This window comes from Ochlerotatus camptorhynchus, unplaced genomic scaffold, assembly GCF_037179485.1.
Source record: "Ochlerotatus camptorhynchus isolate MF236.1 unplaced genomic scaffold, CSIRO-AGI_Acam_v1.1 ptg000363l, whole genome shotgun sequence".
Lineage (NCBI taxonomy): Eukaryota > Metazoa > Arthropoda > Insecta > Diptera > Culicidae > Ochlerotatus > Ochlerotatus camptorhynchus.
This window is the reverse complement of record NW_027040851.1, coordinates 767,127-779,568: the sequence shown is the minus strand read 5'-3', so window position 1 is coordinate 779,568 and position 12,442 is coordinate 767,127. Positions and strand designations below refer to the sequence as shown.

The window sequence follows — 12,442 nt, the reverse complement described above, 5'->3', positions numbered from 1 at the left end:
ATGTAAATAAGCCTAACTGGTCCGATCACGTTGAATAGCAGGAATCTTGCAATCGGGATAGCCACTACATTGTTGCATCCCTGCAATTTATGCATTTTCGTTCGGCGCAATAAAAATGGAGATTGTGTAGGTCAAGTCTGAGATTTTAACTAGCCGGTACCGGTGTAGAACCAGTGCCTATGCAAATACAGATGACTTGAGTAGTTGTAGTATAGAAAGTATTAGATATAGTGGTTGCACTAGTGACGCAATGAATCGCGCTATATGCAATATAAAACACGTGAGGAACCGGTGATTGCAGAAACCGGCCGGTTCCCTTTTTACACGTATCACCTTATAGTGGTGTGACTCAGATTATATCATTCATGAATAACAAAAGTAAAATTACTATCTTTGGTCAGCATTAAATGGTTGACCTACTTTGCAAATTGTTGCATTGTATAAATGCTGAATTGCGACAATTGTAACGGAGAATACGTTTGATAGTGATTCATAAATTCACTACCCTCATATCATATTGCAAAGGTGGTTCAATAATTTTCTATATTCTTGGCTATTACGTCTCAACTGAAATCAAATTTTGCGCATGCCTTCCACTGAGTGTTTTTTAAGCACTTCCAGTGATGTTAGATGAGTACAGGACCGATGCGTTGGATTTACAGTGCAAGCGAAAGTATTTAATGTAATTAATTAATTTTAAAGTTGTAATGAAAGTAATGAAAATTATGTTGCAACACTGAAAAATACCGTAAGTGGGGGAGACATTGGGCCAAAAAACCGACATTTTTCGTTCCCTACCTTACAATATTCACATTTTAGCTACACGCAAACCAAAAATCTATTACAATGAATGTTAGTTCCGTTTCCTATCATCCTCTGTTCATGAACATCGCAGCGAATGTTAGAAGTTGACCTTACAGGCGATGTAATGGTTTTTTGTCTTTTTCATTTCGTGTTCTATCTACGCTTTCGACTATACCAGTAAGCTTGTAGAACGACGCACATTGTAGAATATTGTAGAACGACGCACACACTTGCCTCGAATCTCTCCAGCAGAAAAAGCATACGAAGTCGAGTATGCGAGAAAATGAGCGCTTCATGTTTGCTTTTAGGCTATCCATATTCAGGAGCATGGAGAGAGCAGTGGAGAAAGCACAGGTCTGATAATTGAAGCGTTCTTGGTTCGAGTCCAGTCGGCAATCGGATTCCTTTTTTTTTCGACATAACTAATTTACCTCACTAATACACTCTACATTTTTCGGTCTCCAATTTTCTTGCATTGGACCGCAGCTAGGTATATCGCATCCTCTGTTCATGCGGTCTCCACTAACATCCTCTGATGATGAATCCCACATAATTGTAAGCGAATCTTACATCCCTCGGTTGGGTGTAGGAAAACAATTTTAAGCATGTGAATATATTCATCAATGATAAACGACTGCCATGGAAACGGTCGATTGAAATTGATATATCATTTTACTAAAATTAAATAAAAAATAGACCAATGTAAAACTTTATTTGGGGTTACATTGGGCCAAAACATAAATTTGGTTAAAATATGTAAATGTAACGTAGCTATTAAGGGGAAGCTTACCGGCCCGAAAATAAAAAAATATTTTCGGTACATTTTTATTTCTTTAAAAATATTGGGAAAAAATATCAAAAATCAAAGAAAATCAGTTTGTTCCTTAGATTTTTGTCAAAAATTACATGTAATTTTTTTTTTCCATCTCATCATGAAAAAAAAATTGGACTCTCAGCAAAACCGAAAAGTCGATGTTTTGTGGTTTTTTGAGTCAAACTTTATGCCATAAAGACTTATAAAAAATGTTTTTGCACGTGAATTTTCTTTAAAAAATAAAAAAATATGTGATTTTCTTAAAATTTTGATATCTTTTTCCAATATTTTTAGAAAAATCAAAACGTAATTATTTTTTTCGGAGCGGTGAGCTTCCCCTTAAGGGTACACTTGTTTTTGATTTAAATTTTTTTTCCGTCGATCTTGTTTTCCGTGCTGAGCACCAATGCTACCGATGCCAGGGAGGCAGTTCCCACACCTGGACCAAAAAAGACAAAAAAAAAAATGCTTCGGAAGCCCCGCCTCCAACAGGATTTCCCGCCTTTTCTCTGGATAAGGTAGGGTTTAGAAGTATTTTTTGTGTTTAGTATGCTTAAAATGAGGGACTTCGGATGTGAACAGAGATGTGAATCTAAATGCATATACAGTCAACTCTCTATTTCTCGATGTACTATATCTCGACATTCCTCCCTATCTCGATGGAAAAAATATATGTCGACGAAAAAATCTAGTTAATTAGGGGAATTTACGTATTCTCGGCAACCTAAGCAGCGACCTTCTTTCTATAGCCTTTTTCTCTATGGAACGCACACATATGCAGTATTGGTTTGTTTACAATCTTTTGCTTTCAGCTGCTCTAACAATTTCAGTCGAAAGAATTGTCAAAAACTGTTTTAAAACGCTTTTACAAAGCTCCAATCTTCTCTAGTGAGAGCGAGTATTGTCGGCAACCAGTTTTTCTTCGGCAACTGTTCCATTTGAACTGCATGTAAATCTGCTGTTCTATTATCGGCAACTCGAAATCAGCTACAATTTGTAGTGCGTGTGTTTCATTTCAAGAAAACCCTGCTAGATTGCTTTTTCTCAGTGGTAAAAATATAGTCAAATTGAAGCTGAAAGCATAAAGAATCGTTTGCATGCATTCAGCGAAGTGTTTTCGTAAGAAAATCCAGTGAAAATAGTGTTTCAATTTGGGTTGCCGAAAATAGTCTGTCAAGCCGAAGCCGTCATTTCCCCTACTTAGTTTTGTTTCTACGTTTGAAGTAAGCGATCGAGTTTTGCTTTGGCTACGAGATTAAAAAATCGGTGCCATCACAGACAAACAGACATAACACTCGCAAGTTGTTCATCGTACACGCATTTAACGGTAGAATTAAAAGTATCGTAGTTGGTAGTACCGCCACTTGTGGCGCGCATAGTCAATTTCCTTGCGTTTGACGTTTACACACTACCGCCATCTATTTTGCGTACTACCCACCATAGTGTACTCAACAGAGGGCGGTAATGTTTTAGTGACGATGTTTTACAGCGAGAAATATTCAATGTGTTTGTCTGTTTGTCTGTGGTGCCATCATTTTATCAGGGCGAAACTGTTTTGTAAACAAAGACTTCAACCGCCGATTAATAAAAATATAAGGGCACTCCTGCAAATTGACGACGTAAGCTGGTAGAAGAAACATTTCTCGAAGGGAGCGACTCTATCTAAGATGCAGGTTTTTTTTTGCTTTGTTGTTGTGAGATGCGAGCACACTTATTTGATAGAAGGAAGATTTTGTAGATTTCTGCAAAAAAGGTCGAGAGCGATGCGTGTAAATGGACAAAGATTTTTCGTAGATAGATTCGCTATTGTGATATTTTGTGACGATTTTAAATTGAGATTTAAATGTGTCGCACCCCACACTTATAACATTTTAAACTTAAACTATATTTGGATAGTGCACATACTGTTTATAAGATATTCAAAACAATATTTTTATATGCGTAAACATAAACATCATAATAAACCCCTCACCTACTATAATATAGCCCTTAACACGTATATTTTTTTTCCTTTGGTTTGTTTTTTTCCGTCGATCTTGGTTTCCGTGCTGAGCACCAATGCTACCGACGTGCCAAGGAAGGCAGCTCCCACACCTGGACCCTACCTATCGACTCATCAACTCATGAACCGGGGACAAACGGCTTTACTTCCCATCCGAAGGAAGGCGTGATCACAGATGTTATGCCTCAGAACATCCCGGCGGCGCCGACTGGGATTGAACCCAGGCCTGCTGGGGTGAGAGGTAATCACGCTTACCACTACACCCCAGCGCCGTTCGAACACGTATATGCGTGACACATTGTATTTATATGTGTGCTGCCATAAACATTATGGTTCGCATCTTATAGTTAGAGATTATGTGTTTTCACACATGGAAATATGGAATCTACTGATGCTGGTGACGGTGACGGTCCTAAATATGTCAATGTGTCGAGTTGCGGATGTGCATTATTGATGCATGCAATCAAAAAATCGAAGATTTTTAGTATCTACTCATCACTTTTTTATAAATTGGTCCATCAACATTTAATGGCGAGTGTCTACGATCCATACAAATGTCCAAAACTTTTTATGGACGGTTGCCTACACTGGGAAGGAGGGGGTGACATCACCCCGCGCTTTGGTCAAAGAGCGTATAGGGCGTCGTTGTCTCAATTTGATCCTGGCACATTTCGAGTATGATAGAGTGATTGCAGTTATATCAAATGTGCCTGAGAAAAAGGCAAGTACTTTCGCGGATTACCCGAAGCAGCGAAGCGATAGTGAAGATTTATCACAGACAAGCAGATACAACACTCTTAAAATGTCCATCGAAATCGCTTTTAACGGTTAATATAAATGTTTCTTAGATGGTAAAGGGCGAACACGAAATTATTGCGACACATTCAACAGGGCATAACTTTTTTACCATTGGGTAAAAATCAACCAAATTTTGCACACTTTTTCTCATTGATGTGTATTGTGTACATGCTGTCAAACTCGAAGTCGTGTTTTTCGATTCAACGAAAATGGAGGTGAACCAACGCGAGTTGAGAGAACAAATTCTTTCCAAACACCTGGAATTTCCTGACCTGTCGCACCGGCAGTTGGGAAAAATGTTGAACATTCACCATTCAACCGTCTCCAGAGTGTTGAAGCGGTTCCAGGAGCGGTTGACGTTGGATCACGGCAAAGGAGCTGGAAGAAAACCGGGACCGCCCGCATAAACGCGAACCATCACATGACCTTACCGATAATGGTTATAAATTGTTTATAATCCCTGCTAAACTTCAACTGAAATGGTTATGGAACCTTACATGAACGTTTGTGTGATAAAGTTTTAACCTTATGTGTTATGGTTTTTTGGAAGCGGACCTTACAAATAATGGGTTGTTAAGAACCATTACCATTCCAAATTCTTGTTTTCTCCATACATTTTCGGAAAGAGAACTATATTAGAACGTTTTTACTTATGGTTTGAGAACATTAATGGTTATGGTTATGGTAGTCAGTAAGGTCCATTAATGGTTTTGTATTATCGCTCAACTTTACGTGAAATATATCATGAATTGGTAATCAGTAATTTACAGGCAACCAATTCGCGATATATTCCACATAAAGTTGATCGATGTTACAAAACCATTCATGGACCTTACTGGTTACCATAACCATTACCATTAATGTTCTTAAACCATAAGTTAAAAGGTTTTAGTAAAGTTTTCTTTCCGAAAATGTATGGAGAAAACAAGAATTTGGAATGGTAATGGTTCTTAACAACCCATTATTTGTAAGGTCCACTTCCAAAAAACTATAATACTTAAGGTTAAAACTTTATCATTAAACGTTCATGTAAAGTTCCATAACCATTTCAGTTGAAGTTTAGCAGGGATTATAAACAATTTATAACCATTATCGGTAAGGTCAATTTATGGTTCGCGCTTATGCGGGCGGAGAACAAAAAGACGGAGGGAAAGGTGAAGCGGATGATTAAAGCAAATCCCAACGTCTCAAGCCGTGATTTGGCTAAAAAGATCGGCATGTCGCAGAGCTACGTCCAGAATGTAAAGAAGAGAGCTGGACTACATACATACAAGAAACAGAACTTCCCAAACCGCGATGAGCGGCAACAATCGACGGTTAAAACTCGGGCACGGAAGCTCTACGAGAAGATGCTGACAAAATATGGCTGCTGTGTGATGGACGACGAAACGTATATAAAAGCCGATTTTAAGCAAATTCCGGGGTTGGAGTTTTTCACCGGCAAGAGTAAGTTCGATGTGGACGACAAATTTAAGAAGAAGAAAATGTCGAAGTTCGCCTCATTTGGCAGGCCATCTGCTCTTGCGGACTGAGGAGTGAGCCTTTCGTGACAAAGGGCACAGTAAATGGCGAGATCTACAAATCTGAGTGCCTCGAGAAGCGCCTTTTGCCGTTCTTGCAGCAGCACGACGAAGCTCCGCTATTTTGTCCAGATTTGGCATCATGCCACTATTCTAAGTGTCCTGGAGTGGTATGAGGCCAATTCTGTCCTTTTTGTTCTAAAGGACATGAATCCGCCAAACTGTCCGGAGCTGCGCCCAGTGGAGCAATACTGGGCAATAATGAAGCGGGAAGCAAGAAGACAGTCAAAGACGAGAAGGACATGCTAAGAAAATGGAAAAAAAAACTGAGAAACTGGTACCGGATGACACTGTAAAGGCTTTGATGGAGGGCATCAAGCGAAAATGCGTTCAATTTTACACTCAAGGCTCCATCGATTAACTTTTCTTTTGATTTTTGAAGTAAATATATGTATAAAACTACCCTAAAATTTTGGTTTGATTCTAAACATTATAAGAAAATTGGCATGACATTTTCGGTGTCGCAATAATTTCGTGTTCGCCCTTTAGTACCAACCGGCGGAAACTAACAATTTTAAATTGGCTCACTACTTGACTAGCCTATTGCTCCCAAGTACATCTATAAGCGTACCCCAGGAATTCATAAAATGATAAAATGAGGGGTTCGTGGATTTTCCTATGTTTCGAGGGGTGCATCGATTAGCTTGGGACTGAAGATAGTACCAGAGGTGACCCAAAAAGTTGAGCACGTTTCTTCGGGAACTTCTGGTCTTAGAGTTACCTCTATGGTAGTACCGTCACATATGGTGCGCATAATCAATTCCCTTGCGTTTGACGTTTATACACTACAGCTTGTACTACAGCCATCTGTTGAGTATATTGCCCATCACAGTGTATACGACAAATGGTGGTAGTGTTTTAGCGACGATGTTTTCAATGAGAAGTGTTCAATGTGTTGTGTCTGTTTGTCTGTGATATTATATTGAGGTAACGTTAGGATAAAATCAAAACATTGATAAATACCTAAAACGCATCACTTTCAGAAATACTTCACCATACTGACGGCCATATGAGTACCTAAGTAACCATATAGTCGAAATATAGCTTTGAATATACTTACTTTGCTTGAGTATGGTTAGTTGGGAAATCCGATGAAACTATCACTTCTTAAAACTAATCCCTTTCGTATTTCTTTCATTCTATTTTCGCATTTTGCATATAACACCATCTCATACTAATCTCTACATTGATTCAATGTTGTACGGAGCGCTCATTCCGAGTGCTTGTTGAACCAGCGACTTTAGACGTGAGCTTCCTCCCTGATGACCATGGCAATGCAAGACAATTTGTTTTCGTTGAAGGAAGTATCACAGCCACAGCCCCACAGCACAGGTTATTGCTATTAGATATTTTGGCAGACAGTGGCACCACACCAACCAGCGAGGAAGGAGTGAACATCAAGCCAGGACCGGAAATTAGTACGGATTTATCTCCCTCGAAAAACCAGAAAAACCCGGAAAAGGCGAAAACATGTCAGAACCAACCAAGGACGATCTACGGAAGGACATTTCAAGTGAAGCAAGCAATGAAATACGAAGCGTTAGAGAAAAAGTACCAGGGGTTCCAAAAGAAGCAATTAACGGCGGCAGAGCTTTTATTCGCCAAAAATTGACGACTAAAGCCATTGTTTATAGCAGCAATTACGCCCCTTTGAAATGTTGACACTGATTGATGGTTTTCATTAGTGGTACATTGGCCATTGGTTTTCATTAGTAGTACATTGCACAAGGTACCACAACTACATTTGGTCGTGATCGTGAACTTGGTAAGCTTAAACGTGTGTAATTGCGTGGTGGTAGGATACATCATAATTTGCGACAAGATAGGCTTGGCTGATGTCTTCTTCGAGGTCATGTACACGGCGAATGAGAACAACCCAAATTTGAGTTTAGTTCACTCATAATCGCCAAAAGTGCAGGAACTCAGCGATGAGTAAAATTTGTCCCATGGTTTCCTGTGGAAAACCTAAAAAATCTGCCGGAAAATGAGGAAATTGACAAAAAAATTATTCAGTCTCGGAGTAGTACCAAAAGACTGAGTGAATCAAATCTTTACTTTTCTTAAATTCGGGAATTTTTCCCTGGAAAATCCTGGAAAAACCTGGGAAAACATGAGGCAAATTTACTCATCGCTGAGTTCCTGCACTTTTGGCGATTATGAGTGAACTAAACTCAAATGTGGGTCGTTCTCATTCGCCGTGTACTTCTGAGTTGATCAGATGAACTGATTCGAGGATGTTGTTTGTAGGATGAGATTGAACTCTCGCCCGTTAGAGTTCTGGTTTTGATTATGTTGGGGAACATTTAACACACCTGGAGGAAATTTCGTCCACTAGCAATCAGGTTACACCTTCGTTTTTGCACACGTTTATTTTGGATGGGTTGAATTTGCTTGAACACCGTAGGTTGGATGGATTTCAGTTCCTCTGCCCGGACCGTTCACGTTAAAATGAGAATGAAGCAAGGGGTTGAACATTCAGGTCAATTTGCCTAAGGATAGCCTTGTCCTTCACTGCAGGATATCAGCCACGGTTAGGACTCTGCTTGTGTCACTTCTAGTCCGGAGAAGTTCTAGGTCGATAAGTTGACAACGGCTTTTGTAACTGGGTAATCGAAACGGATCATTCCAAGGCAATCTACGCAACGCAAAATGAAGAAAGCGACGTTGAACAGATTCAATTCTCTCGGCACCGTTGTTGTAGTTTGGGTTCCAAACCGCTGAACAATACTCAAGCGTCGATCGAACAAGCGAACAATAGAGAGATTTTAGACAGTAGATATCGGTGAAGTTTTTAGCTATCCTAAAAATGAACCCTAAAGTACTTGACGCCTTATCGACAACATATGCAATGTGTTGCTTGAATGATAGCTGTGAATCCAAGATCACACCCAAGTCTTTCACCTGATTCACGCGTTCGATTGTCGAGCCAAGCAAGTCATAGCTAAATATTATCGGTTGTTGTTTTCGTGAAAACGTAATAGCGTAGCTTTTGGCTGGGTTCAATACCATTATGTTTAAACTGCACCAATCATAGACGTAGCCATAGCGGGCGCGGGGTGGGAGGCTTGATCCACTCCCCCTCCCCCTAAACTCAGTAGCACAAAGATTTTCGGTGAAATGGTATTCGGCCAAATTGTCCATAGTAATTTTTTTTCGTCCCTCCATAGCTCGAAACTTGGCTACGCCCTTGTCACCAACTAGCGAATACATTCAGCTGATTCGTAGGATGATTTTGAGGTCATCTGCATAAGATAACCGAGGAGCTTCGATGACCAGATGCAAGTCGGCGAAAAAGCTAGCTGATTTGCTATCTCCTATGGGAACTTTTAGTTGGCGACCGGTAAGATATGATCGAAACCAACACAGAAGATTACCGCATACACCGAGCCTGCCGAGTTTAGCAACCGCAATAGCATGGTTCAACTTGTCGAATGCTGCGGTGTGAATAAATAACGTCCGTTTGAACCCGATCCGACATGCTTTCGGTTATATACGATGTGAGACACAGCAGATTGTTGGTTTTAGCACCGACGAAGTTTTAGAGCGGCCGACAGTAAACCCATGTTGATCAGCACTCAAATACTGCTTGCAATGGGACAGCAACGGTTCCATAATCACTGGCTCGAATAGCTTCGAAACGGCACTTAACGATGTAATTCCTCGATAGTTAAGGCCCACGCACATTAGATCCGGATCGGACGCGTTGCGGCAAAGTGACAGCTAAATCTATTGTATGACTGTCAAATTTACGTCAACGTAACGCAAACGGATCTAATGTGTGTGGCCCTTTATCCATTGCACAGCGCGTTTCCTTCCTTTTTTGTGGACGGGAAACATGAGCTGAAATTTCCAGCAGGATGAAAATGTCACTGGAGAGAGAACAGGCGAAAGAGAAAGTCGACGAAGAGAATCGATCAATGTTACTTAGGACCTAATGCAATGTTCAGCTTGAATTGTTTGAACTTTTTTTGTTTTAAACCTCTGTTGTAGCTTTGAAGCATCTCTCGTAATGTTTTCAGATTAAATACATTAGTTGCGTTTTCTGACGCAAAGGCGCATTTATTGGCCGACAAACGCTCCCAAAAAAGGGAGAGTGGTCCATATTGTTAATATAATATCACCCATAGGTATTCTCGTTTGCGAACGTTTTCGGTTCAAACGTAAACGAGAATATAAGTGTAGGTAATATGCTGTTGATTCTTTATTAGTCAAGTCATTGTGGAAGTAATCAAAAGAACAGTCAGTTTAGTAGTAGTCTTAAATTGTATTCTAGTACGAACGTCGCAGATCAGAGTAAATATCGAGGACCTGATTCAATTACATTAACCACATAATATAATGTTCATAATTATTAACAGAAAATGTTTGCACTTACCTTGTATGCTATGTTTGTTTTGTTGGCAAGAACATCAAAAAGAATACTCCACTCTTGTATATCTTAATTATCAAAATATACTATTGTTATTTAACAAGCTATCAAGTTGGCCTGCTAACAAAAAGATAAATATACCTTGAAATATTATTAAATTCTCGATATTTAAATAGATATTTTATAAATCCAACCATTGACTTCGTATGTTGCACATTCACTAAATGCCGAATGTTTTGATGAGTGACGTCATACGTGGATTGACTTGTCACCGTATCCGATGAGGTTTTCTTTCGAACATGCGCAGCGCACTCTGGTAAGCGTTATAGTGCACTATATTAAGTGAAGAAATGAACCTTAGAATTGTCACGAGTTGAATAGGCGTAGAAGTGTTCCATATTTCTTACATCACGAAACCTTCTATATGACAAAATAAATGAAACCTATATTTATAATGACGAACTAATAAGAATAATTTACCTTTAGATTTAATATCTCTAGTTAACCCAGTCATCATTTTTCAGCAAAAATATCTTTTCAGAATGGAAACAGCAGTTCTTTATAAATATGTACGTTTTAATGTAGGACCATTAATGTCATTTCATTATTTATCCTTTAAGGACATTTTACCCAAACATTCAGTCAGTGAATCTTTTACGCTATCCACACTAGGTGTTTCTTCGGTTTCCATTTCCTTGATGCTAAGATTGATTTCACTTCCTTCGTATATATTCGCACTACTTTGGCTGCCTTTGGACGATTCCAGGCTATGCTCACTGTATGTCCTTTCAACAATTTGAAGCTTATCAACGTCAATTCCAACGACTGTTGGATGCTGAGTTATTTCAATCTTAGTAACTTTCTGGACCTGGACGGTCTGCGGGGTGCTGTTTAGTAGTTTGAATTCTGGAATATCTTCTTGGGCTCGTAGCCACAGTGGACTCGTAAGCATCTGTTCTTTGATAAAGTTGGAAGCTTTGAAGCAATCACCACTGCAAAAGTTCTTCCGCTCGGTGATGTCGTAGACCTTTTTGTTCGATAGTGAGATGACATACTTTTGTTGAGGAACGCTGTAATGGAATGCGAAGATGTTAATTTTCATAGTGTAAGCCACGACAAAATTCAACTTACTTGCTCAGCACGTTTTGGCATAGCGGATAGCCACATATCTTCTGGATGGCTCTTTCTTGCACAACATCTTCAAAGTGGCACTGGTTTATGTCTTTTAGCTGAAAAATAGACAATTTATTCAATCATTGATATTTGCAACACAATTGCGATGCCTACCATCAGTAGAAATTTATCAACATCGTCAACGGGTTCAAGTAAGGTTTCGACAATTTTCTGAGCCTTTGAATTGCACTCTTTCTTCTTTCGTAGGGCCAGTTGAAGCTGCTCCTTGCTGAGGAGGAACGGAGATTACATTTTTAGGATCTGGCCAGGGAATGCTGGCAATTAGGACTTTATTATACCTGAAATTTCTCGCTTTGCGAGGTAATTTCGCACGGTTCACTTTTTGTTTTTCTTTAACTGCTTCTTCATCTCGAAAAACACTGATATTTTCTTCGTCAAACATACTTTTGAACAGTAAAATTAAGAAAAACTTTCCTTGTTTAGAAATAGTAGCAAAATGTATGATTTTTGTATTCGATGAAGCAAATAAAATTTAATGGTCAGAGACTTGGGACGTTAGTGATTTTGTGACACGCGTTATATTCAAAGCGAAGCACGGCCGATGAGAGTAGCTCATTACACGGTAACCGCAAAAACCTCAATAATTACTAAAAAGTGCGCACGAGAGTACGCATTTTCGAGGGAAACTGGGACTACCCAATAAATGAGTAAATCGTGTTTTTTATAGTCAAAATAAACTCCGGAATGGAGTAAAATTTACGCATGTTTTAAAAAGCTCTATTTTTGAATTTTAAATTATTTATACGGAACAATATTAGAAATAAAACCACGAATCAATCAAGTTTAAATTGCATACTTTATTTAAAGAATCATATCACAGACAAACAGACATAACTCATTGAATATTTCTCACTGTAAAACATCGTCCCTAAAACATTACC

General features: G+C 39.1%; 1 protein-coding gene across 1 annotated transcript; it reads right to left on the bottom strand.

The window, feature by feature from the left end:
* Positions 1-10,953: 10,953 nt before the first annotated feature.
* On the bottom strand, positions 10,954-11,998 carry LOC135709756 (putative RNA polymerase II subunit B1 CTD phosphatase RPAP2 homolog). Its single transcript, XM_065232141.1, has 4 exons — positions 11,840-11,998; positions 11,655-11,769; positions 11,499-11,596; positions 10,954-11,437 (listed from the first exon to the last, which is right to left on the bottom strand). Exons 1-4 carry the CDS (start codon positions 11,941-11,943, stop codon positions 10,972-10,974), a joined length of 783 nt encoding a protein of 260 aa, XP_065088213.1. The 5' UTR covers positions 11,944-11,998; the 3' UTR covers positions 10,954-10,971.
* Positions 11,999-12,442: the final 444 nt, after the last annotated feature.

Excerpts from the sequence above, each read along its gene's own strand:
- LOC135709756 (XM_065232141.1), bottom strand. The coding sequence starts at position 11,943 with ATGTTTGACGAAGAAAATATCAGTGTTTTTCGAGATGAAGAAGCAGTT. Across the intron at positions 11,597-11,654 it reads TTGATAAATTTCTACTGATG|CTAAAAGACATAAACCAGTG; the intron begins GTAGGCATCGCA and ends TCTATTTTTCAG. Across the intron at positions 11,438-11,498 it reads TGCCAAAACGTGCTGAGCAA|CGTTCCTCAACAAAAGTATG; the intron begins GTAAGTTGAATT and ends ATTCCATTACAG.